This window comes from Eutrema salsugineum, unplaced genomic scaffold (assembly GCF_000478725.1).
Source record: "Eutrema salsugineum unplaced genomic scaffold, Eutsalg1_0 scaffold_3, whole genome shotgun sequence".
Classification (NCBI taxonomy): Eukaryota; Viridiplantae; Streptophyta; class Magnoliopsida; order Brassicales; family Brassicaceae; genus Eutrema; species Eutrema salsugineum.
The window spans coordinates 2601297-2628835 of NW_006256756.1; the positions used below are offsets into that span (position 1 = coordinate 2601297).

Sequence of the window (27539 nt, forward strand, 5' to 3'; positions counted from 1 at the left end):
GAGTTTAGAATGCAGCAACCTTAATTACTTCCAAAATTAAAGCAAATTAGAAAAAAGTGGCTATTAGTATTTACCTTTTACACATAGACACATGAGTCATGAAAATGTTAAGAGATTGATCAAACCAATGCAAGCGTTGGAGACCCATTCCGAGTTCTGCTATAGAATTAGGACAAATTCAACCTAAAAAAGGGGTTGTTTATTGAATCAAAACTCAAAAGTAATGACTTACCATACATGGAAACACATCCATTTTAACAACGAAAATTAGGAACTTAAGGTTTTCATAATTGATTTGGAAAATTTTACAAAAAAAATTTGGACCATTCTTGATTTAAGCGACGTACCCAGAGGGACAATCATGTACATGACTCTAGCGATATGGGACATTAACAAAAAAAAAAAACTTAAAATGGGCTCGCTTAGTATTAATTAGGTCTCTTTCAATTAATCTTCGTGAGCCCAGTAATATTATTTGACCATAAGTTAAAGGCCGTTGCTAGTAGAAACAGCGAGACAAAGGTGATTAGTTTAAAATTTCATGGTTTTGTACTTTTGTTTGCATCAAAACACATGATATACTATGCGTATTCAAATTACCACAACACACGACTTACAGTCTTACACAATGATCACCTGTTGGGTCACTTTACTCACAATAACTTCCTTACTACAAAGATTTTACAACAAAGACAAACAAACAAACAACAACAAAGTAAGGGAGTGAGTGAATCTAACAGTACCAAAATACTTTAGGCTTGAGCCCCGAGTTCGAGCAGTAAGGTGTGATTTATCGCATCAGATCCGGGTCCCTTAAACTGAATCGGACCTGACAACAAGAGAAAGCATGAAAGTTGACAAGAAAACAACAAAAGAAAGAAATCAATTACTACTCAATGCAGAGGAATGTGTGTATTTGAACAAACCAGGACTAATATATCGATTCTTCAAAGCCCATTCTTCTCGCTGCGATGCAAATTTCTTGAAAGGTGCGCCTGAGATTGATCAAAAGCTATGATTTTGAGACAGATAAAAATAGTGACCTTCCAGAATATAAGATAAAGTTTTGAGCTAAAAAGACTTCACCTTCAAGTTCAACCATAGCTTTCTTGATAACAGGCTTGAATTTACCTGCAACATATAAAGATAATGCCAATGACAAAAAAAACTATAATCTTATCAAAGATTTCACATTTTTATCAAAAGATTGTATTACTACCATGTCTTCTCTCAACATCCATCAATGAAGTCAGAGGGGTACCACCAACTGTCCATTTCTCAATAGGAGCAGCCAAATTCCCAACCTGCAAGAATCACAAAAAGGAATATAAATAAATCTTGAAATAATGAAAAAAATTGTGATAATATTTTCAAGAAAGGTTTAAACCGATGAGATTAATCCGGTCTTTCCGCTCTGGAGGAGTGATCCAGCACCGTAACCCAATGCGTAACAGTAAGTTGCATCGAAATTCGTAGGCAGTCCACATCTTCCCTCATACCTTAAAACACATCAGAATAACATATTATGAGGCTAATTAGTAGCTAATACATATATTTATATGTTTATAGGCTAACTTAGTTACCCAAAGAAGTGAGATTTCCCCATGAACTCGCGTTTGTATGTACCCTCCTCCTTCTTTTTCTCTAGCTCGGTTTCAACCATTTGAATCAGCATTTTCTCTGTCTCTATTTTAGCCACCTAAATTCATATACAGATTCAAGATAAACCGGTCTTGAGACTTGTGATTTACAGGATGTTCAAAGAAAACTTAGTTATTGGTTAAACCGGATGGTGCCAAGAAGCAGACCTGGACATTTCCATGCGGGTCTCTCTCAAGCATCAGTTGTTCCTGAATTGTTTGAGGAAGAAACTCAAAAAGATTTAAAGTCTCCTCTTTGAGATTCTTCTTCCATTGTCCTTCTTCATCAACGTTTCCTTGGGCTAAGATTTCGTTCAGTTCTGAAATAAGCTCTTGGACCTGCAAAAAGGAAACATAAATGGAAGTTGAAGAAAGAGAAGGAACTGACCATTATCTTATTGATAAATCTCTGAGACGAATCAATCATACCTCAGGGATAAAATCAATTAGACCTTCAGGAACAAGAATGACACCGTAGTTATAACCGTTTTCAGCTCTTTTACAGATCACATCAACAATGTAATCTGTAACATTTTTCAACGTAAGCTTCTTCTCGGAAACCTGCGTAAAAATGTTGGTCATTTCTAGCTCTCAAACCATATTTAGCAAACCAAAAGAGTATGAATAAAGCCTGAGTAACACAAAGGTACCTCTTCTCCAATTATGGTAATGTTTGGATGAGTTTGCAGAGCACATTCAAGTGTAATGTGAGAAGCAGCACGTCCCATAAGTCTTACGACTATAGAGATAATCAGCAGATGAAATGAAATCGTGATTTTTATCAAGATTATTTATTTAGTTAGCTTAAGGGAATATAAACTTACAATGATAGTATTTTCCCGTGGAACGTGCATCGATCATAACATTTCCAATCATTTCTGAGTATATCTGCATGAATATAATCAAGTCACAAAGAAAAGAAAACATGTTGATAAGCTTTATAAGGAAAATACATAACTAACCGATGCATCTTGAACTTACTTACCTTGCAAGCTGTATCAAACCCGAAACTTGTAGGGACTTCTTTGCTCTTCAAATCTCCATCGATTGTCTTGGGACACCCAATAACCCGAGTTTTCATGTTTTTACCTCTGAAAACAATGTGAGAAATGCAAAATCAACTAGTGAGAAAACGCCTACTCATGAAAATAAAGAGAGCCAATCCTCACTTATCTAATGGTCACTGACTCACTCTTACCTGAAGTATTCAGCGAGGAGACAAGCATTAGTATTGGAGTCATCTCCACCAATAACCACAAGGCCATCTAAGTCCATTTTTGTTACAGTCTCTTCGGCTTGTTGAAACTGCAAAGTGTAGCAAACTGGTGCTAACTAAGTCCACATCGATGGAAAGCCACAAACATGATAGATCTTGAGAAGCTTCAAGGAGAAAGAAAAGAAAATCCTTTTTACCTGTTCAGGAGTTTCAATCTTGTCTCTTCCACTGCATATCATATCAAATCCACCCTGCGAAAAGGCATAAACAGAAACTCTTAAGAATAAACACAAAAGTAAACTCTTTAATGCATATGAGCTTCTGGTTCCAACAAAACATTCTTCAAGACTTCACAAGCTTCTTTGATCTCTACTGTCTTTACCTTACAGTAACAGATTACCCAATCCGGTTTTTAATCTAATACCGAACCGAACCAAATCCGAACCTAAATAACCTAACCGAAGCGGAAATCAACTGATTTGGTTCTTTTTTCTCCGCATCCAAATAAACCGAAAGCAAACCGAACCTTATTTTTTTAGAAAATCCTTGAGATTAAAATATACACGGAGTGATGGTCAGTTTCCATTCGGTTTCTATGTTTCATGAACTGAAAATAACAAACCAAAAGCAAAGCTAACCAAACTGGAAAGAAAATAAACCACCAATTAAAACCTCAGTTTTTTTATGAAATCCTTTTAAATAAAAATATACCACATACATATATGGCCCGTTTACATTTGGTTATTATGTTTTATGAACCGAAGAAAACAAACCAACTACAATCTCAATTTCTTCAAAAGAAATCTTTTAAAATTAACATAAACCGAAGGATGGTCGGTTTCCATTTGGTTTCTCTATTTCATAAACCAAAATCTAAAAACCGGAATTGGACTCCCATTTGCTCATATACAACCCAAACAGAGACATCCACGAAAACCGGAAACAGTTTCTTCTCCATTTCTCTTACACATTAGCTCATTACCTGGTTTCTATAAGGATACACAAAATCAGAAGTAAGCTCAACAAGTTTTCCTTTCATGATTCCAGCTGGACCACCACGAAAACCAAACAAACTACTTCCTTTCGCGTGTTCCTCCAAGTAATCTATCAAACCAAACAATCTCAACTCAATTCTTTTAAAAACGAAAAAAAAAATATGATCAAGAAACATGTCGAATCTAACCGAAAATTCCGCAAATAACATTGTGTCCTCCAGGTGCTTGACCACCAGACAACACAACTCCAATTTTAAGCTTCTTTTTGTCCGATGAAATTGCACTATTAGTTTGGTCCGGAACCAATAAAGCCGATGGTTGTCCAAATAGATTTGGGAATAATTTCGCAATCTCCTCTGCAAACAACAAGAAAATCAAAATAAACATGAACCGATCATCAGAATCCGGTTTACTCTAGCGGAACCGGTTTAGTTAGAGTAAATACCCAAGAAAATTGATTTGACCTGAGTTTCCGGCGGCGGAGCTTGGAGGTCCGTCGACGATCTTAAAGGGGATTTTAAAGACGGAAGGAAGAGGAAGCGAGTGGTCGATACGACTCGCTTGAACTTCGCTGTAAACAGAAGCCACTCGGCCAGTCGCCGGAGGGTTAATCGAGATTCTGGCTATGTCGTCTCCGGTTAAATCGGACGGTGATGCCATTTGTGATTTTTTTGGACACTGTTCCTAAAAAGTCTATGAATGTCAGATAGTGTCAGATAGTGTTTGGATAAGTTTCTCATAGTATTGGGTAATGAAATTAGGGACAGCGTTCGAATATTCCAATATGCCAAATTCGATCATTCTTATTTTATTATGGTTTTTTTTCTTCCTTGCCTCGAATTTACAGAATTTCAAGAACTGCATTTTAATTGTATTTTTTGAAAAACATTGAAATTGTTTAATTGCTGAAAGTGTTGCACTACATTTTTTTTTGGGGGGTTCAATATAAGCATCAAAGTTGAATTAGACAACAAATTTTTACGATAGTGTGGATATTGTATCATAATTCAAATATATGTGTCTCAACTTGCGGCTGTGTCATGGTTGTCTTCAGGCACTTGCGCTGGTCTTCAAAGAGGTTTGGTTTGGTGTATAGGTATTAAGGCTCGGGATAAGGCCTTTTTGCAATTTTCCTTTTGCGGACTTTGTATCATGGGGGATTTTTGGTGGTTTTGGCTTCGGCAAATCAAGTTTTTTTGGGTTCGTTATCTTAGTTTTGGAGCGCCATATTCTACTCGTTAGTGGTCTCAGAATGCAGCTTGCTCATTAATCTCAATGAAGATCTTCTTGGCTCATGGTGAAGTTGTAGGCTTTACATTTTATAGGTTTTGAGGACTGGTTTTGGAACACGTATCTCGTGACAACGTCAGCAGAGTTTTTAGACTTCAAAGCTTCTTCTTCCCGCAATTTGTTCCTCAAGCGTTTCCATTCTTGTTTTTTTTTTCAGATTGTTTTGATAATTGTCATTTCTAGTCACGTTGGTTTTTTCTGTTTGTTATAGTTTAATTCAATTGTTTTTGGTTTTTTTCCACTTTTTTTGTAATTCTGTCAAAAATTAAAAATTGATAATACAATCTTTATATTTTACTATATATATACTCAAGTTCTATTTTCGTAACGTAAAAGAACCAGAATTCTAAGAGCTTGGGACGGGAAAGAACAATTTTAGATCTAGTAATAAATATGGTAAGGAAGATTGTAAAAGATAATCATAAACCCTAGAAAGTATGGACCATTATGGCAACATGTGGTTTAACTGTTAGCTTAACAAGTTGGTAAGGTACTTAGCTTAGTGACGATGCTTAGATCAACTATTCAACTAATCAATTACTATTAATTTGTTTTTCCGTTTTTAAAGTTCGCTTTTTAAGTTCAACAAGTTGATGAACAATATCCATGATAAAACTCAAATGGATATTGTCACATGACAAAATCCCTAAAAGACCCAATTCTAAAACCTACAAAGACACGTAAATCTACACAAAGTGATTCTATCCAGCTGTGTAACATCTTTTGGGGTTAATCTCTAATTATTGTATACTCTTTAATTTGTCAAAAGCTGATCAGAAGCAGTACTCTTTAATTTGTCAAATAACACCGAGATAACTTATTCTTAAAGACATTAAGCTCTATTGAACTTATATAATATAATGATTAACTGAGTAAAAGCATTTTCACAGCCAACTATAAAATGCATAGGTAAAACTTAATAGTCTGTTATAAATAAATAAAAACAAACTTTAATAGTCTACAACCTTTACCAAAACTAGATTTTGCACCCACGCTATGCGTATGTAGTTTGTTGATAAAATTTATATGCAATCAATTATATTTATTAAGATATAAATTTTATATATTAGTATTTTAACAATATATTAAAAAATATGATTGTGTTAATCTAATAATTTTTATGTAAATTGTGAAATTTTTTAACAGTTTTGTTTTAAATCTATATACAATATGTCATATTTCAAAAACGTATTATTTTGTCAAACTCTTTTAAGTTAATATACCCAAACCAATTAATTTTTTTACAAATTAATCAAATGCTACATTTTAAACATATTATTGACATGGTGATAAAATATTATACATTCACTTTCATAAATCAAGAAGATAATTTTTTTAAATCATTTTTCACTTTTATTCCAATTATACATGTGTTTTTTAAACAATTAAAACAATTAAATTTAAAATTTATTTTTTTTCTTCTCTTATTTAACCAATACAAATTTTTATTTTGATATATTAATTTAAAAAACAAACTAATAAATAAAATGTTTGTATTGAGATTAATAACAAACTTTAAAATTGAAATCAAAACAATAATTGAATTAATATGAAATGAATAAAATTACACAAACTTTATGAATTAAATATATTTATGTCAATTGGTTGTGTAAACTTCTAAATAATTTTTCAATGATTATACGTCATCTTTTCAAATAAGAATGAAATTTTTGTTTCATTATGTTCATTATAATTATTGTTATATCTGTTTTTCATTGAATATATCATATTTATTTAATTTAATAATTTTTTATGATTATATTCAGTTTTATCATATCATTCTCACTTTTTCTAATTATAATTAAGTAGGCAAAACTGGTACATTTTAATACATATAAATTTAGAAAAATAAAATAACTAATTGAATAACTCAAAACTAAGAACTGTTACATTAATCTATTGCAATTCCAAGTCGAATATACAAAATATAATTTTTTGATCATTTTTGCATAATATATTACATGAGATTATGTGGAAATATGTTTTGCATATATTAAAAAATTTAAATAATTATTATTATTATTTGAAATTCTTGGTGAAAAACCTTATAATCAAGTAACCTAAACTTGTATAAGTAGCATGTGTTTTTAATAGATAAAAAAATTAAATTTGTAAGTTAGAAGAAATTTTAATATCATGTTGTTTTTTTCTGTTAATAGAAATTTCTTTATTTTTAATTTTTTTTCCTAACCATAATATTAGAATTATAAAATTTTTTTAATTTACAATTTTGATATATATAAATAAAATTGAATTTTTAAATACTGATAAGGATGCCTTGATAATAATGTATAATTACTGTTATTAATAATAGAATAATTTTAATTAACAATTTTTTCTATATTGTTTTGTATTAACAATGTAATTTTATAATTTAGAAACTTTTTAATTTTAGTTATTAATGTGTATTAATAAAATTGATCTTTTAAATCTAATGTGGATATTCTAAAGGCATATAGCTTCAACTTTTTTTTATTATAAATATAATTTTTTTGTTAATGATATAATTTTAAAATTTGGAAATTCTTTAATTTTAAAAATTGATGTTGATAAATAAAATTAAACTTTTAAATCATATGTGGAAGATCCCACACGATGCCCATTGCGGCAAATGATTTTAGTCTCTCCTCCTTGTTTTGAGGCTTACCGAATGTATTCTAATGCTGCTTAGTTAGCTAATTGTTATCTTTGTGGTTCAGGTTGGGTTGTTAAAACCCCATCAGATGTCATGTTATTTCAAAAATCTTCTTTGGGTACATCAGTCTCTTTCGTCTTAATGAAAATTTTTTTTTTCTATTTTCAATGCTTCGTTTTTCAAAAGTGTCGCATATCATCACTTGACATATTTCTCAGATTATTTGAAATTTATCATTCTTTTCAAATTCAGTGGCAAAGATTTGGAGACTTTACACTCTCTTTTTAATGACTCATTCTTAAATAGAATCTGACTCTATTTTTTTTGTTTCTTTTTTTTCTTATTTGAAATGGTTGAACATATAGAAAAAAACTTAAAAATTATTATAGTTATGTGACAAAAATTTTGGATGCTACTGTAAGAGCCTCTAAATATTGTGTATATATATCTAATTTGAATTTAAATTTTCTTATGTTAATATTATTTATTTTAGTTTTTAATATTTATTTATCTTTAAGAATTTTAAAAACAATAATTAAATTGGAAACTCTTTAATTTTCAATGTTGAGGTGGACCAATTAAAAAATTATACAGAATTTTTTATTCAGAAATAATATTACAATTTGTAAACTTTCTTAATTTTCTTATTCAACAATAATATTAAAAATTGGAAATTTTCCTTAATTTTGAATGCTGATGTGGGCCAATAAAATTAGTCTTTTAAATCCTATGTGGACGCCTTGAAAAGCATTTAGCTTCAACTTTTATTAGTACTAGATTTTGCATCCACGCTATGCGTGGGTATTTTGTTGATAAAAATAATATGCAATTAATTATATTTATTATTATATAAATTTTATATATTAGTGTTTTAATAATATATTAAAATATTATAGTGTTGATCTAATAATTTTTATGTACATTGTGATATTTTAACGGTTTTGTTTTGAATCTATATACAGTATATCATATTTCAAAAATATATTATTTAGTCAAACACTTATAAGTTAATATACCAAAACCAACTAAAATTTTTACAACTTAATCAAATGTTACTTTTTAAACATAGTATTAACATGATAATAAAATATTATACATTCACTTATTTAAATCAAAGAGATAATTTTTTTTCCATCATTTTTACTTATAAGTTAATCTTTTTTCATTAGTTTGTTTAACAAATACAAATTAAAGCTGTGTAAAATTGGATTCGGAAGTTCAATATAGTTAGCTTTTTTACTTTTTTGTCAATTTTAACAAAATAAATAAATTCTTCTATAAATAGAAGTTATATGCTAACACTATATAAGTAAATATCTTATATTCTTATTTTCAGGTTTAAGAAGATAATTTTTTCTTGTACACGGTATCATTGTGTCCTGGTTCAGCTCCAATTGTTCACAATATATGTATTTTAAATGTTCAAAGAAAATTTAGTACTTCCCACTAATAAAAATACAATATATTATAAAATTTCTAAAACCTCAAAGCAAAAATGAGGTTTAAGAACATGCCAGCAAGATAAAGCATGTATTGTTAGTTGTCGCCAAGACAACAACCATATACGTACGTTTTTAACTTCAAATAAAAGTACCATACCTTATCTCCGATGTCTTATACTCTTACGATATATTTTGTATAACATGAAATTGTGAAGCCCCGCTAAATGAAATTGCATTATATAGGTTTTAGTGTGATGAAAAAGAAAAAAATAGAGGTTCTAATGAAATCATGTATGGCATAACAATTATGGACTATTTGAAATCTAATATCTCGTTTGAGAAAATGAAAAAGAAAAAAAAAATGGAGTTAACTTTTAAACATTACCAAAAACTTTACAAAATAAAGTTTAGATATCTCATCTTCAACAACTACGAAATAAAGTAGGCGTGGAGTCTACATAACATCATAATCAAATTAAACATCCCTATTTTTCGAAACACACGCAAATACATGCATTTAGCTCACTTTATTTCATAAGTATTTCTTTTCAAATATCATCAATCGTACCTAATCTTCTCCATTATTCCCAGCTTTTGATTTGATATATGAAATTTCAGAATGTATAAACATATTTCTCTTAAATAAATCTTATATAGTTCATTAGTCATTGTTTTTCATTTTAAATCATGAATCAAAACTAAGTTCACTCGTTTCACTCTTGCAGTCGAAATGATCCAGTCTTGGCAAAGAAATCAAATTCTTATGTAAATCCAAGTGTACAACTCCGCATTGCATTACAAACAAAATATGATGATATTAGTTTTAGAGATATAAAAAACTAATTTGAAACAAATATGAATAACGTTAAGACCTATTAGTCTATAATTTAAAAAGTATATTTTCTTCAGTTTTTAAGTGAATTACGATCAAGACATAATCATGATGAACATGACCCACATTTCCAGTGTCACATAAATAATTAAAATTGTAAATTGCTTTTTATTTGCGTTTACAAACATCACCACTCTCAAAACCCCTAGACTATAATGTGACTTAACATTCAACATGAAAATCACAAACAGAGCAGAAGAAGAAACAGAGAAAGACATCAAAAAACAGAACAAACCGTCACAACACCAAACAAGAGAAGCAAGAATCTGCAGAGCTTTGTGTTGCAGCAACAGCAAAGCAAGAGTCAGCATTTCTTCATCTTCTTCTTCTTCCTCGGTGGAATCAGACAAACATTCTAGATTTTCAGACCAGAACTGTTCGCTCTCTAGCCTAACACACTACATGGTTCAGGAAAAGCTAGAGCAGATGATCAGAGAGACACAGGAAGCCACACATCAAGAGAAGCTAAGGCAACAACAGATGAGAAGAAGAAGAAGACGAAGAAGCAAGAGTAGCATCAGTAACACTAAGTTCATAGTGATGATGGCGATGGAGAAATGTTCTTATGACCCAAGAAAGGATTTCAGAGAGTCCATGGTCGAGATGATTGTAGCAAACAACATCAGAGAAGCAAATGAACTTAGAAGCCTCTTGGAGTACTATTTATCGATGAATCCTCGCGAGTATCGGTCTGCAATTCTCGAGATCTTTTACGAGGTTTGTGCTGATTTGTTCTTGGGTTCGTAACTAAAAGAGAACAAATATGGGTTGTTTCTTTCAAATGTTTGTGTAACATGCTGAGTTTGTAACGAACCGGGTTTCTGATTAATAAATTGACTGATCTGTATTAACCAAATGTGAATCAATGATTAAGTGTTGGTATATAAACCGTTGACCGGCCGCTTTAATTACGTATTGTGTATTATGTTTGGAGAGTAACATCCATCATAACTCTCCAACAGGTAGAGGTGTCAAATGGGCGGGCTGTCCATGGGTGATCCATGTCCAAATTATAATGGACGGGTTATGGACATACCCAAATACTAGTGGGTCTAAATGGTTATGGTCCAGTTTTGTCCAGAAAATAAATGGGTCAAACCATATGGTTTTTGGTCGGCCCAATGGTCTAAAAATTTTAGGTTAAATTAAATTGGGGTTTTTTTATTCTTCTTAAGTTATTTTAATTATTATTCTTCTACCAGTGGAGATTAATTTTTATAATTATTTTAATTATTTTTTAAAATTTATTCATTTTTAAAGATTAATTTTGTTATATTAGAGAATTTATAAACTAAAATTTTTATAAATATATGCATAATGATAGATATAAAAGACATATTGGTAGATAGAAACTCATATTAAACTATCATAGAAAGCTGGTTAAGAGAGCATGAAGTTTTCTGATGATGACACGATCTATAAAATGGTGGAAGCAATGAAATTGAAGTTTGACAAATACTGGGAAAACTACAGTGATATACTTTCCATTGCTGCTGTTTTAGACCCTAGGTTGAAGTTGGCTTGTTTGGAATACTGTTTTGGCACTTTAGATCCATCAACTAGCAAGTCTAAGGTAGATCACATCCGTAAAAAGATGACAAAGCTGTATGGAGTTTATAAGAAGAATCCAAAGAAGACAGTTGCAAGCACTTCACTAACCACTTCAGAGGATAACTTACCAGCTGGATATGATGTAAATAATCACTTTACTTTTGTGATTTTATCTCGGTTTTATAAGCATTGTGGTTTCTTCTTAATCAGTCATGTTTTGGATATGCATTTGCAGGGCTTTTATGCATTCTTTTCTCAGAAAGTGGCAACTGAAAAATCAGAATTAGAAATGTACTTGGAAGAACCTGTCTTGGATATGGTTGCCTTTCAAAGTTTGGATGTCTTAAAATATTGGAAAGACAATGCATCACGGTTCAAAGAGCTGTCTCGGATGGCTTATGATGTGCTTTGTATTCCCATAACAACAGTGTCTTCTGAGTCATCATTCAGTGCTGGGAGTCGAGTTTTTAACAAGTATAGGAGCCGGCTTCTTCCATCAAATGTCCAAGCTCTGATTTGTACAAGAAATTGGCTGCGTGGCTTTGAAGTAATCAGTAAGTTTACATCAATCTTGAGTTAATATCATAATCACTTTCTGTCGTATGCTTGTATTGTTGTTTTGTTTTTGATTATTATTTTTTATACATTGATCATATGAAATTGCTGATACTTTATAATAGGTGATTCCGAGTTTGAGCCATATGAAGACAATGAAGAAGATGATGGTGAAAGTGGAAGAAAGAAGATCCGAACAACATAGAAGCTATTAATGTCTTTATCTCCCTTTTATCTTTTTTATGACAATGTTTTAGTTGAACTTGTATCTTGTAAGCTGAATCTCGTTTTTTGCTGCAATTAAGTTAAACTCATGTTTTGAATCTCTTTATTTTGCTACAATTAAGTAATTTAGAAAATGTTCTTATTTGGACTTATGGACAGCCCAATTAATCATGGTCCAAAATGGTTTTGGTCTTATTTAGACATGGTCTTATTTGGGTGTGGACCATTAATGTCCAGAAAATAAAAAAGCCCATTTGGACAAACCCATTTGGACATGGACAGCCCAATTGACACTGCTACCAACAGGTAAAGAAGCTATATAAAAGTTACAACACTATTATAAATAGAGAGACTTGAGATGTGAGTAAATGATGATTTAAGGGCTTAAGAGAGAGCTTTCTTCTTTGATGAGCAAGAAGACGCTTCCGCCATCACCTCTTGAGAACCGAAGGTCTTTCATCTTTGTCAAGATATGTGGTAAGTGGTCCACGACTGAGCGTTGTCTCCAGGCAAAGAGAACTTCAATGGTGGTTGGCTCGAAATGGTTCTAGCCACTGAAGAAGCTGTGTCTTGGACGGATGTAAGTAACCCTCTAATGGGGTTGAGGTCGATTTTCTGGCCAAGAATCTCGAAGAATTCCGGGATTTCAATTGAATCCGTTAGCTGAGGAGTTCCCATAACACCTTACTCGAACTTGATCTATAACAAACAGAAAAAAAAAAAAAAAAAAAAAAAAAAAACACCTATTTTGGTAATGTAAAATGAGCATCTAACATTTGCGGATTGTGGATGATATATGATTTGATAATTAACCTGGACGCGTTTAGGACTTCGAATTTCGAACTTTGCGTTGGTGCCAATGGATGTTGTGGCAAGCGGACCAGCGAACCGGACAGAGTTTTTTACGGTGAAGCTGTCGGAATCAATGGTTCACATATATTGAGGCTGTGTTTACCTTTTGTGTGACCATGATTAATGAACTACGAACCTTAGTCCAATTCCAAAGAAGTGTGCTAATCCAAGGGTGTGCTTCCCCAAGTTTTATTCATCAGCAAAATTAAGATTGTCATCAAGCTCAACCTCACAGAGATGTCCCCGAGTGATTGCTCCTCTTTCAGGTATTATTTGGATTTGGTTTGATTTTCCATAAGGTTTTTAAGCATGTGTTATAGAATCATGTCATCGGTTGATTTTGTCTTGTGCTCTTGTGATTTATTTCATATCAAATGTTAAAATTTGCAGCAACTGCATCAAACGATTAAAATCTGTTGCCACTGCATGTTTTGTGATTACTATTGTTTCTGGGGTCTGGAACATTGTTCCAAGATCACTAGATCGTCTGCATATGGCTGGAATGTAAGCTAAAGTTTTTTTGGGTCCTAGCGATGATATCTCTTATAGAGATGGATTCTGGTATACGTTGGAGAATCCTCTGAGATATACATTGATGTTGCTACATAGTTTAGCATTGTAAGTTTTCTTTCTTTTATCCCTTAATTTTCATGTTAACTATCTGTTATCTGTTTCTAATTTGTTATCTTTGTTAACAGGACCAAGATTATCGTTCCAAATGTGGATAATACTAACGATAATACTAAGGATTACTTACCTTTTAGCAAATTTTTTTCAAGTTTTGGTTCTTTCTGGAAATGAAGCGGTTTCCTATTCAGCCGAACTAGCTATAATGAGCTGAGGAAACCATCAATCTCTTTAGACAGTCTTTCATCTTTGTTTATCGCTGGAATTGGAGTACTTTCATTCTCGGAGGTGTAGGATACATTCGAAACAAGAACAAAAAAACCTATAAGATTAAGTTAAAAAAAAAAAAAAAAAAAACAAATTGTGCTAATAAACATAGATATAACATAAACTGACATACAGGAGATAATGTCACAAAAAAATTTACGTTTTTCTAGAGTTTGCCATGAATATATTCATCAAACATGTATACCAAAATTTATAGATTTATTGATTTAGATGGTTTATAATAGTGTGATGTCTAATCAAAATTTTAGGTATATAAATTGTACACAATGTCAATTTTTTTTCTTGCTTATAGTATTTAAATCTTAGAGTTGATTATGTGTTCTTGTTAACCTAAAATTAGGACAAGTTAAGTAGAACAATTCTTAACTGCAATTACCTCAAACTAGGCTTAATCACCATAATTAGAAAAATTAGGGTTGAGCCGGCGCTTCGAGTGGATTTTAATTTGTGTTTGTATTTTATATGTTTTATATGCTATTTTTTAATAAACAATTTGTTTGATATTTTTTTAGTATAATAATTAATTTTTTATATTTTTCTTGTGTTATGTTAGTTATCCTTATTAGTGTTTCTATATAACAATAAATTTTTCTTAATTATATTATTAACTTCTATTAATTTTTTATTTTGTGTATTTTTATATTTTTTTATACTTTTTTTCTTTTCCATCTTCATATTCTCATAGTTTGTTATCTTCATCTTTTGTTCTCATTTGTTAGCTTTAACGTCTTTGTCTTAATACTTTCTAAAATTTCTTTTGTTCTCCTTGTTACCTTTAACGTCTTTATCTTCATATTTTCTAAAAATTTTCTTCATCAGCTTTGTGTTTTTCTTCCTCTTATTTTTTTTTCAAATTTCTTTTCATGGTCTTCGACTTCTATTTCTTCTTCTTTTCTTTTTCTTCTTATTTTTCTTTTGGTTTTTCTTTATCTTCTTCTTATGATATTGTTTAGTCTTCATCTTCTTTTTTTATATTTTGATTAATCTTTTTTCTTCTATTTTTAATTATTTTTAATTGTCTTTTGTATTTTTTTTAATTAGCATTGTTTTTCTAATTTTTTTTCAGTTTAATATATTATTTTTAATAAAATATAGATATTTTTAATTTAGTTAATATTATAAAGTTATTTAATTATTGATATCTAATTGTCATTTATTTCTTTTTAACACTAAAATCCTTTTTATTAAATTTAATTATACTTAATATACTAATAATAAATATAAATATATATGTATTTAATACATATTTATTTATGGGTTTGCTGATGTGGACACCTTAGATGGAGATATCTGATCTAATAATACAAATTTATCTTATTTTGTTTATTGTTTCTTATTCTTTTTAGGTGTGTTCCTCTATAGCATTTGTGTTGCAAATGTCCAATACACTGCAACCTCCTTGAGTTTTTAGTGCACATTGTGCAAGCTTTTTTGTGTGCTTGGTACTTGGCTGATTCTCAATGCATAAATTCACAAACAACTATAAAAATACATCAGTAAAACTTAATAGTTTGGGGATCGTAACTAAAAAAGAACAAAGATCGGCTGTTTCTTTCAAATGTTTGTGTAACATGCCGAGTTTGTAACGAACCGGGTTTCTGATTCATAAACAGATAGGTCAGTATTAACCGAAATTAAAAACCTAAATTACAGAAAACTGAACCAAACCAAAATGACAAACCGAACTACATCAGTTTTAGCTACCTGAATCAAATCGAACTAATATCGGTTTTATAACCTTTTACAAACCTAAGAAAATCGAACCAAACCGAACCCAAAGACGTACTGAATTTCAAACCCTCCTGGTATTGTGATAACCTTTTCATTATCCGACTTCACCAAATCTGAATCAGTGCTCATGTGTTGGTATATAAACCGTTGACCGGCTGGTGTAATTACGTATTGTGTATATATATGTTCCGAGGGTAACATCCATCAGACCTCTCCAACAGGTAAAGAAGCTATATAAAAGTTACAACACTATTATAAACAGAGACTTATGATTCTATATATGTTACTATATGGATGTGATGTGAGTAAATGATGATTCAAGGGCTTAAGAGAGAGCTTCCTTCTTTGACGAGCACGAAGACGCTTCCGCCATCACCTCTCGAGATCCGAAGGTCTTTGTCGAGATATGTCGTAAGTAGCCACGACTGAGCGTTGTCTCCAGGCAAAGAGAATTTCAGAGGTGGCTGGCTTGAAATGGTTCTAGCCACTGAAGAAGCAGTGTCTTGGACCGATGTAAGTAACCCTCTGATGGGGTTAAGGTCGATTTTCTGGCCAAGAACCTCGACGAATTCTGGGATTTCAATTGAATCAGTTAGCTGAGGAGTCCCGATAACGCCTTGCTCGAACTTGATCTACAACAAACAGAAAGAAAAACAAAATTTTGGTTATGTAAAATGAGCATTTGACATGTGCTGCGGATTGTAGATGATATATGATTTGGTTAATTAACCTGGACGCGTTTAGGACTTCGGATTTCGAACTTGGCGTTGGTGCTAATGGATGTTGTGGCAAGTGGACCTGCGAACCGGACAGAGTTTTGTACGGTGAAGCTGTCGGAATCAATGGTTTGTGAGATCTCATCCACTTTAACCAACGGTGAGATTCTGCGTGAGAGCAATGGGAACAGACCCACGAACGATGTGTACCTGCACGAGATAGTAACCATTGAAGATAAGTTCTTAATTCTTAAACAAAAGACTCATTTTCATTTTCCCCAAAAAATATCTGAATTTTCCCGGAAGACATAAGAATTCACCGTTTTTTTTCCTAATCCGCTAATTGACAGTTTGTTCCGACTAGTCTTAACTAAATCGAATCAGATCTTTCAAAATCTCTCGTTTTAGTATCACAAATCGATTAATTGAATCGAATAACCAAAACACACAGGATGCTTCACTATCTAAGTCAAAGCAAGGGAAGACGAGTAAATCGGAATCCACCGGGAAAAAATTCACCGGAAAAATGAAAAGCAATCCACAATCGAAGGATATATTACTTACGCGAGGATCCATTTGCCGTTGAGGAGAAACAGAGCTTCGTTCGGGGCTGGATTAGGGTTCTTAGACTCGAGCTGCGTGATGAATTCGCTGATCTCAGCTCTCGTCTCGCTCGATGCGCTCAAACCTCGATCGGTTCCGTACAGAGAATCCACAAGCAGTCTCTTTAGCCGCTCCGTCTCCTCCACTGATTCGATGGCTTCTTCTGCTGATTTCTCCGCCACCGATACGTTCGATCCTCTCTCCGCCGCATCAGTACCCCACTCGTCATCGACGTCGGTGGCTCGGACCTTGAAATCCGGCCGATGAACAGCGATTCCGACCTCCGATCGCCGATTGATTGAATTTATGGGCACTAGAATTGGAGATTTCGACTGGGATTTAGAACTCGATGAGCTTGGAATTAGGGTTTTGCAGGGAAATTGACTGAACAAAGGCACTGTCGCCATTTTTGTATCGATCCAGAGAAACAAGCTCGAACCTCACGAAATGGGAAATTCCAAGTCGTGTTTTATAATCGTTGAGCGTGGATGTTGAATGACATATATACCCTCCATTTGCTAAAAATTGATCAAACAAGACGAAGACACCTAAGGGATAATATTGGTATTTCGATATAGCAGATGAACTAAGCTACGGTATTGACACGTGAATGGTTAACATAACCGTCAAAGAATCGACTTGGCCTCGTGTGAAGCGAGGATTATTGACCTGAAATCCCGACTTTATGAAAATTCATAAATTTCTGTGGTAACATTTTAATTGTTTTTATTCCATAAAAGTTTTGTAATATTTGGAATTATTGTCCCGATATTTGTGTGGGGATAATTTGTTTGGTTTGGGAAACGCCATGCAAATGGCATGATGGATCTAGATGCTTCGGAAGTGTACTATGCTTTTTGGCCGTTTTTTGTGATGTTCGATCGTCGGTTTTGTGGACGGTCTAGACAGCGTTTCTAGTCGCTGTCACTTACTGCGTTTGGCGTTTGAGAATAACGATATAGAGATAGATCGAAAATAGAATTTGATTAATGTGTCTAGTCGTCTAGATAGTGAATTTTATGGGCATTCGGTAACCAAAAAGACACATTCGAATGCAAAAACTAGTTTGTATCCAATATGTTCAACCGGTCATGAAATTTCATACTACTTGACATTAGGTTAAATAAATTCGTTTTAGATTATTTAGGGTCTAGATAATGCATATGAATTGGAACCAAAGTTTTATTTGGTTTGATATAAAAACATTTATATTCAGTTTGATTTGGTTTTGGAAAAAACTATTAATTCGTTTATTCGTTGGTAATTTGTGCAAATGGAAATCATAATCACGATATTTGTTAAATGCTACATCTCCATATATTTTCGTTGATGCAAAAAGACACATCAAAAAGTCAGCAAAAGCAAAAGATTTGACAAGTACCCCTAACCTAACCTGCAGTGTTTGTGTGCGAACACTTGAACTTTCTCCTGCAACTGCTTGCTCAAAGCAGAAACTGAACACGAGTGCATCGATCCAAGTATATAAATATAAGTTAAAGATTTTTTATTATTTATATAGTCAGACAAAAAACTAAGAGATGAAAAAGTGGGTGAGGCAAGTTTATTACCGATGTTGTCAGAAAAAAATAAGATCCTTTTGGTACTCGAACCATGCAAGACTCCTTCCAGGGGAAAGAGGGACCTAGGGGAATAGAGAGTGATTCTATCATTCTGAAAAAGAAATATGAAAATAACAAAATATACATGACATTATGAGATACAAAGTTTTGTGTTAAACAGTATGAATAAAGCATTAATTATTTAGTTTTTGACCTGGCTGTGCCATCACTGGCCGGAGTTTTAAAACCATGCATATGAACGTGCGGATAGAGGCGCGCGGCTCGTGGGATTTGCATGATTCTGTAAGACAAAAAAAAAAAAATAATAAAAAAAAGCAAATGAGCAATTACATATATGCAAACCAAAGTTATGTGTATACAAAGACAGATTAAGCTGATACTGGTGAATCCACCCGTGTGATGAGGTTTAAAACCCTAAATGTAGCAAGCTTATGATAACGATGCTATCTACAAACATCTGCAAACCAAACAAGAATGCAAAGATATGACACAAGAGGTCTAAACTCGGATATAAACCCAATATAACAAGAGGAGGAATATAAGACGGACCGTTTCCATATGTAAGTTGTTGTATGAGCGAGAATGAGAGATGTACACTACACCCCCTCCCCCCCCCCCCCCCCTTTTTTTGTTACTGTTATGATCTGCGCATGCCAGATCCATACATGCATAAACACGTTTAAACGGTAAAAAACTTTTAAAAAAAAACAGAAATTAATCATATATACATATAACTTTGAAACAGTGTTGAGTTTTGATACTAACCCTACGTAATGAGGAGTTAACCCCTCTCCTAATGTATGTAGAATTGGGGAACACTGAGAGCATCTCCTGTGCAATCAAATGCTCTTCGTTGTTTTCTTCATCTCCATTTTCTTCGAATTTTTCATTCACCGTTAGAGTTTTATTGCTTCGTATTTATCTAAAAATATTTTTATGGGACTTATAAAATTAAAATTTTATATTTATGTTTTTTACAACAATATTTTTTTTCAACCTTCTAGTTTTTTTTTGATAGCGTCTTCTGCAAGCATACTGCAATGTAGTTTTACTGGTGGCAGAGATAGATGCTAATTTTCGATTTGCTTGCAAAATTTTACTAGCTTGAGAGTTTTCTTCCAAAACAAAACCATCAATTTTTTAGCATGTTTTTCATCACACAACGATGATAATTTAAAACATTGAAGAATGACCTTTTGAATTTTAACTCATGGATGTAACAATTATTGACACGTGAATAGCTAAGATAATCGATTAACCGTTAAAGAGTCAAGTTGGCCTCGTGTGAGCGAGGATTATTTTTGGTTATTGACCTAAATTCCGACTTTATGAAAATCCAAAAAAAAATTCTGTGGTAACTTTTTAAATTTTTAATTGTTAATTCCATTTTAATGATTAATATTTGAAAATTTTTTCTTAATATTTGTGTGCGGAAGAATTTGTTTGGTTTGAGAAACGCCATGCGAATGGCATGATGGATCTAGCAGCTTCGGAAGTGTATGTACTATGCCTTTGACCGTTTTATTATGATGTTATTTTGTGGATGGTCGAGATTTGTTATAATATGTTAAATATATCTAATCACTGTGAATTATTGCGTTTGGCGTTTTCACACTTCAACGATACGGCGATAGAATCACAATCTTATATTATTTATTAATAAAAACACTTAAAAAAATATATTTGTTTCATATATTATTTACATGAGTATTATGCTGAGGTGTCAATCTTAAAGAACTTCTTAGGAATTTTTTTGAAAATAGGATCAGCTTACCAGATTTATTACTATTATATCATTTATATAATTTTATCTTATTTTTTAAAATGTTTAGAATAGATATATGTTATGTTACACACTGAACTTTAAAAAATAAAAACTCATACTATTGCAGCTGTCAAATATTTTTTCGGAATAATATAATCAAATGGTTCATGATTTTATTTTTTTATAAACAATAATCCTCATTTTAGAGTCAACCATGATTATATCAAAAAAAAATATTATTATTATTTTTTTTTATTTAATCTTACTACTTTACCACTATAATAATGTAACGACTTACACTAAAACTAGTTTTTTTTTAATTTTATGATTTTAAAAACAAAGTTTAAGTAAAATTTCCAAAAAGGTTTAAGTCTGTGGAGAGCGCATGTTACTACCTAACTAGTAATATCTATTTAATGAGTCTATATAGTGAATTACTGAATTTTATGTCCGTTCATTAGCCAAAAATGTCTATTTGTATAACTAGTTTTGTATCAAATATGTTCAACCGGTCACAAAATTTCATACTGTATTGTCAAACCTTCGGTATATAATTAAGTCCCTTTCAGATTTTTCAGTGTTTGGAAAATGCATATGAATTCGAACCAAAACTTTTTTTTGGTTTGGTTTCAAAAATTTATAGTAAGTTCGTTTTTGTATAAAAATAATCGGGGGTGTTATTGGGAGGTTGCTTTATGAAATTTTTCAGAATTTAAGATTCTATAATTATTTGTTTGTGGTTTTTTACATTCTTAATAGATTTTACTGTTATTCGTTTACAGATTATAAAAATTCATTGTTATTGTGATTTTTATAATCTAATAAAATTTCTTGTTATTCAAAAAGTTTGCATTTGAATGATTTTATGATTTTGCTATAATTTAGTGTTATTAGGATAATGATTCTTTATAATTTAATCATAAATCATGATTCTCAAAATACTACCTATATCCTTTGGATTGTCAAAGTATGTAATATAAAAAAATATTTTGTGGATTATTTAAATCTACAAATCTCTCTCCAAATTTTACAAATCCAACAAAACTCTTGAAAATTTGACAAATTTTATGACTTTTAAAATCAACAAAAATTCTTATAAATCCAACTTCCAATAACTCTTCCCTTCGTTTATATGTTGGTGATTTGTGTGGATGGGAATCATAATCATGATATATGCTAAATTTACTTGTATGATTGTAACCTATTATATCGCTTCGAATAAAACGACAAACTACTTTTTGACACATTACAAAGTTCATATAAATATAAAATTCAATCATGGAAATACAGTATCCCACTTTTTTTTATTACTCAAGATTTCAAAATCGAGAAATTTATACTGGGACATATGCAAACATCAGTTTCATGGTTGTTTGAGATTGTATATATTCGGTTATGTGTGACTTGTTAAAATGGGCCATGTGAATAGTTCAGAGTCACATTTGGAATATCACATCAAAGATTATTTATCTCAAAGAAATTTACAAAAAGTTTTGAGAAAACATCAGCTACTATTGATTTATTTGTGTCTATATTAACTATCTTGTGTTGTGAAATACAATTTTGGAAAGATGTTCGTATATATGAACACTATAAAAAAGAGACTTAGAGAGAGAGTTAAAGAATGAAGAACAACATCAAAGAATGAAGAACAACATCAAACATCTCTTGTTATTTCTTTCACAAGATTATGTTATTACATTTACAAAGCCAAGCTCACTTATATATAGTGAAGAAGCTTGGAGACAAAGTTATAGGAACTTGAGAACAAAGTGATCCAAAAGAGATAAATATCTAGGGAAGATGAATACTTAACAACTAAGAAGCTTGGGGAAAAAGCTATTTCTAAATGTATAATCCAATATATTTTATAACATCTTGTTTCTTGTTTTTTGCTATGTTTCCAATCTAGCATATCAATATGACTAACTATGGTAAAGCCGGATCTGAGAAGTGAGAATTTGAAGGCTGTAAACAATTTAAAAGAACTATTAATATTTTTTTTTGTAATTTGAAAGCTAAAATATTCATGTATAATGTCAAAAAAAGGGGGTTAAAGGCCAATGTTTCAATTGGTTGTCCCCAAATCCTGACTAATGGTAGATACTAAATAGCAATGGGATAGACATACTTTTAAAACAATTAAATAGTATGAACAATTTAATGCCTTTTATCAAAAAAAAAAAAGAGACAAATATATTAATAATACACTATTGACAGTCTAAGGTTCTTTATAAAAAAATATATATATACCATGGATAGTCTAGTAATCCCATATATATAATTTTTCTGTATAAAACTAATTATAATTTAAATAAAGTATGTTAATATGTCAATGAGTGAATAAAAATGCAAAAGTAACGATCTTTTCATCTCATATATGTATATGATCATACAAAACTCACCAGCATATAAATACAATAAACATAGCTACCAAAAAATAATAAGTATATTCCACGACCATTAGTCAACTCACCAGTTTTTTATAAAAAAAAACTCAATCTACTAGTGTATGAATCTCTTTCTCCTATGAATACCTAGAGCTTGTCACGATATTTGTACACAAAATATGAGCATAAAAACCATGTCGAGTCGATCAGGTAAAGTTAGAGTGGAGCTGCTTTGGGATCTCAACGGAAATCCAACACCAACAGACTATTATCTCAGATATCAGATTAACAAAGCTCTGAACAAAGTTCTAAGGCCTGTTAATGAAGATTACACTGTGGATTTTGTTATCTTCTATGGGACAGAGTTTCCATTTCCAATTAATCACATGTCAGCCTTTACAAAGTTCTGCTATGCTCCTGAACGATATTTCTTGTGCCAGGATTGTAATAATTTGGCTAGATCGGATTGTGATAAAATGATAACAGATGTGGGTCTTTATCTAGTTAAACCAGAGTCGACTGATCTCAAGATCACGAGACATCTCTATGGCAAAGCCCATCACAACCTCATCCAAAAGCCTCACCCTTGCGCTTTTCCAACAGTCTTTCTCTTGATAACTGGTGATTCAGAATTCAAAAAGAGTATGATGTATCTTTAAAGGAAGAACATAAGAATTATGCTCGCTCAGCCTGAGACGTCTACAATAGCAGCAGAGGGATTCTCGACAGCATGACGAGTCCCGGAGTTGTTATCTGGAAAAAGATCTTACTATCAAAAGGAGGAAGAAGCACTGCCACCAGCCATTTCAAGATTTCATCTGTTTAAGACTTCATCTGTTTAAAACCTCATCACTTGAGACGTTTTTTTTTGCTGTTCTATCTCTTTGTAACATTTGATCCTGTAAACGATAGATTTATTGAAAAAGGATCAAGAAAATTTTTTATAGATATGAAAAGAACCTAACTATCAAGAATGAAGGAGGAAGAAGGACTATCACCAATGCTTTTAAAACTTCATCTGTTTAAAACCTCATCACTTGAGATGCTTTTTTGTTTGTTCTATCGCTTTGTAACATTTAATCATGTAAACGATAAATTTGTTGAAAAAAGGATCAAGAAAAACCTTTATTGATATGAAATCCAAATTATAATTAATAGTAGTTAGTTTGAAAAAGGTTTAAGAGTTAGAAGTTAGAAACAAAACTAAAAATAAGCATACACATTGAAACTTACTGTAGTCAATGAATCTCTAAGTCAGTTAACATGGAGAAATAATGACAATTATACTCATTAATACTAGACCATTTGTATTTGTTATATTGTTATTGACTGATTTGTTTTTAATTAAATATTAAATATACTTTTTAAATAGAAAATTAAAACATTTATAGTTTCTTTGTTTTGGCATTTTTAACCCAAAAATCTTATAAAATGATAAAAAGGTAACATACGTAATTACGTATACTTTTGATCTTCAATAATATTCCAATTTCCAATAAGGGAAACATAGACAACGTAATTAAATTTCGTATTGTAACACTCGTGAATCTCTAGGCACCACAATCACTCAAGTCACGTGCAACGGACTTCTACCAGCCGTAGGATTCAAATGATTCAATAAATGTCAAGGATCGCGATGATCGGACAGTTACAGAGGGGACACGATCCCCGATTAAGCCACACCTCTCGAGAGCAGACTCTGCAAAAAGTGTGTCCACATGGGATAAACGCCGCGCCTTTCTTCCTTCCCATGCACACGCAACACACCGAATCATTACCTCTAACCGACGACGCCGTTAATCTCTCCGTTTCCTTCCCTTCGCCGACTACTCTCTCCGCCGTTTCCTCCAGCAATCTCATCAACGAAACCCTTAACGGCGTCAAACTTCCAGACGCTGCTTCCTCAGTTGGGTCTCTTCTGTAATGTCTCTCCGCCGCTAACGCCGTCGCGAGGTTCATACCGGAGTTTAACGGACCCGTCACATGATCCGAACCGGAATCGAGTCCGGTTTCGTATGGTTGGTCTACTTCTCTTGCGCGAGTGTTATTGGTTAATCGGAGACCCCAGGTGGGCCCACAGCATCCGATATTTTTGAATCCTAGCCGTTCCTTGAGAGTCCGTTTTCTTCTCCTGGTTCGATCAAGGCCGTCCATCTGGCCCCGGAGCAAATCGAGAAATGTCGTTGTCTGAGGTGTAGCCTGACTGGTATCGAGACCGAGTTCACTCATTCTCGACTCAGATACAGACGCTCAAGGAAATTTTTTTGACAGAAAAATACTACGAGATAAATAAATAAGAATGTAACTCGAAAGAAACCTCCACCATATAAGAATCCAATAGCGAGAGAAAAAGAGAGAGAGGGACTGTTTAAAAATTCGTGTTTCGCAGGGGTTTAAAAAGCTTTTCAGTTTCTTCCGAATTACGATTGGATATTATATTAATTTTTGGATATATCCCTATAAATATTTAATTCAGCACAGACTACGTTACACTTTTAAAAATTTTAAATCTACATTCTAATCATTTCTCTCTTTGGTAAGCTTCAGTTGTGATTGGCCAATTTGTTGGATATAAAAGATTCTAATTTCTGATTGTTTTTCGTTTGAGTATTTGCTCAATTTGCCTTTATGTTATGAATATTCAAGCTGAATACAAAAGACAATAGAAAAATTTATGACAAACTTGTGTGTTCTACATGATAGGATTTAAAAGGAGCGTCTCGTACCATCAGATCCCTTACGTTTTTTATTTATATACTTTGGAATAAAAAGGATCCTTTTTTATTGACTGATAAACATATTTCATTTTTCATCTAACCAAAAAAAAAAAACTATATAATTCAACAAAGAAAGTTGAACGTTTTGCCTTCACTTTCCCGTAATCAATGAGTAAACCTCTTGGAACATGAGAAGGTAAGTTGTGAATGCCTTAGATTGGAGATGTCAAAAAGCTCCATGAACCTCTGGTCTGAGATTCTAGCTTTCGAAGCTGCAAATCTTTGGTACTCATCGAAGATAGAAGACAAACACCATCTCTGTATCTTCCTCACACAACCTACAAGACATCCAGTCCGATGCTGAAACCAAGGGAGAAGATATTAGCTTTCTTTCGACAAGATCATGGCTAGGGTTTATCAGAAGAAAGAGATTTCATTTTACCTTCCCACTTTTGCAATGGATTAAGACAGGATGATTATCTGTATCTGGTAAACAAAAAAAAAGGCAAAAAGAACTCAAGATTAAATATGGTTTAGATCGATGATCAAAACATTAGGCTCAATGAAATGAGGTTTTGGAGAGGTTACCTAGGAGTACTTGTAATGCCTCTCGGATTACCTCGTCCGGTATATTAACAAAAGGTTCCTGAAAACAAAGAAAATCATTGAACCACCACAGTTTATGTTATGGACATAACTAAACACAAGTTTCATGACATAAGCAACAACCTAGAAGACGCAGACATATTCATTTCACTTCATTTTGAGATTCAAGAGTTAAAGATTAACATTGAGGAAGACTAATCATTCCCATAATTATGAGAGATCTTGGGGATGAGTAATTGTAGCAACAATATAACCTCAAAGTATGCAACTAAGAACATGATTCAAATCGATAAGCATTTGCACTTAAGCTAAGTATGAAATCATATCATGGAAGCGAAGTAACGAGAGCAAAAACCAATTAAACCAATTAAATCATATCATCAAAACCTCACCTTGCATCTTTCAATTCCAAATTGAAACACTTGGATCCCATTTGATTTTGCAAATTCTCTATTCACCTCTGGATACGGCTCAGGGCACAGATATCTAAGACCAATACCAAGTCAACATAAACCGAAAAATTAATCAAGTGATTAGAGACTAACACCGTGGATTTTATTTATTTGTTTACCATTTCACACATCTCAAAACACGTGTGAGTTTCTTCTAAGATCCAATCTCTAGTGCTTGATGCTAGAACAGTAGCAAAAAGCTCTATAAACCCTAGCTCGTATCTCTTCGTAGTGATTAGCGACTAATTACGATTTTCTAACTAAGACGACGAAGCTGACCTAGTTACCCATCGAAATCGAGGATTAAGGGAATGAAAATTAGAGAAATTACATGATGGATCGGAGTCGCAAAGACTGTAGGAAGCTGAAACTAACCGGTTCAGGGAAACCTGAACGGAAAATTCCATTGTCCACCATAGCGAAGTTAAGTGGAGGCACGAAAAGCTCACCGCCTCTCTCTTTCTCGGTATCGATCGCCGTCGGCAGTGAGTTCTCCGATTGTGGTACGATGTGAACATCGCCGTCGTAACTCTCCAACGTCATGGTAACGGAAATGAAGAGAGCTTTCGATGGAGATTTTCCTAGAAAGTGAAAAATATTTTTGAGTTTTAGAGAAAGAGATTCAGAAGGTTATAGATTCTTGGGGAAGAAAACGAATAAAGGATCATAAAGAATATTCTTCTCACAATAAATAATTAAAATCAAATTAACCACCAAACTTCTACTCTTTATTGTTTGTTTGTTCCCTTTGTTGACAAGATTAAACGAAGA

At 32.4% G+C, this 27539-nt stretch overlaps 6 protein-coding genes across 6 annotated transcripts; 1 reads left to right on the top strand and 5 right to left on the bottom strand.

Annotated features, from left to right (window-relative positions):
* Nucleotides 1–553: 553 nt before the first annotated feature.
* LOC18014785 (pyrophosphate--fructose 6-phosphate 1-phosphotransferase subunit beta 2) lies at nucleotides 554–4600 on the bottom strand. The gene is made up of 16 exons (XM_006396656.2): nucleotides 4316–4600; nucleotides 4040–4207; nucleotides 3839–3960; nucleotides 3054–3107; nucleotides 2839–2945; nucleotides 2626–2731; nucleotides 2465–2528; nucleotides 2291–2379; nucleotides 2070–2201; nucleotides 1809–1979; nucleotides 1584–1699; nucleotides 1388–1499; nucleotides 1220–1304; nucleotides 1087–1131; nucleotides 927–995; nucleotides 554–829 (listed from the first exon to the last, which is right to left on the bottom strand). The coding sequence occupies exons 1-16, from the start codon at nucleotides 4509–4511 to the stop codon at nucleotides 753–755; spliced, it is 1713 nt and encodes a 570-aa protein (XP_006396719.1). The 5' UTR covers nucleotides 4512–4600; the 3' UTR covers nucleotides 554–752.
* A 5684-nt stretch (nucleotides 4601–10284) lies between these two features.
* LOC18014786 (probable transcription repressor OFP9) lies at nucleotides 10285–10857 on the top strand. The gene has a single exon (XM_006396658.1). It carries the CDS (start codon nucleotides 10285–10287, stop codon nucleotides 10855–10857), a length of 573 nt encoding a protein of 190 aa, XP_006396721.1.
* A 1960-nt stretch (nucleotides 10858–12817) lies between these two features.
* Nucleotides 12818–13371, bottom strand: LOC112085157 (plastid lipid-associated protein 1, chloroplastic; the record flags this gene model as incomplete). Its single annotated transcript, XM_024154190.1, is given in 4 exon segments — nucleotides 12818–12898; nucleotides 12900–12923; nucleotides 12925–13140; nucleotides 13255–13371. Coding segments are annotated over 4 exon segments (438 nt in total), but the record flags the coding sequence as incomplete, so codon positions are not given.
* Nucleotides 13372–16048: 2677 nt separating this feature from the next.
* Nucleotides 16049–17697, bottom strand: LOC18014567 (probable plastid-lipid-associated protein 1, chloroplastic). The gene is made up of 3 exons (XM_006396659.2): nucleotides 17220–17697; nucleotides 16670–16865; nucleotides 16049–16571 (listed from the first exon to the last, which is right to left on the bottom strand). The coding sequence occupies exons 1-3, from the start codon at nucleotides 17663–17665 to the stop codon at nucleotides 16257–16259; spliced, it is 957 nt and encodes a 318-aa protein (XP_006396722.1). The 5' UTR covers nucleotides 17666–17697; the 3' UTR covers nucleotides 16049–16256.
* Nucleotides 17698–24523: 6826 nt separating this feature from the next.
* Nucleotides 24524–25324, bottom strand: LOC18014568 (death-associated inhibitor of apoptosis 1). Its single transcript, XM_006396660.2, has one exon. It carries the CDS (start codon nucleotides 25220–25222, stop codon nucleotides 24608–24610), a length of 615 nt encoding a protein of 204 aa, XP_006396723.1. The 5' UTR covers nucleotides 25223–25324; the 3' UTR covers nucleotides 24524–24607.
* A 401-nt stretch (nucleotides 25325–25725) lies between these two features.
* On the bottom strand, nucleotides 25726–27405 carry LOC18014816 (probable tyrosine-protein phosphatase DSP4). Its single transcript, XM_006396661.2, has 5 exons — nucleotides 27100–27405; nucleotides 26709–26802; nucleotides 26299–26356; nucleotides 26153–26196; nucleotides 25726–26070 (listed from the first exon to the last, which is right to left on the bottom strand). The coding sequence occupies exons 1-5, from the start codon at nucleotides 27309–27311 to the stop codon at nucleotides 25876–25878; spliced, it is 603 nt and encodes a 200-aa protein (XP_006396724.1). The 5' UTR covers nucleotides 27312–27405; the 3' UTR covers nucleotides 25726–25875.
* Between the last annotated feature and the right edge of the window lie 134 nt (nucleotides 27406–27539).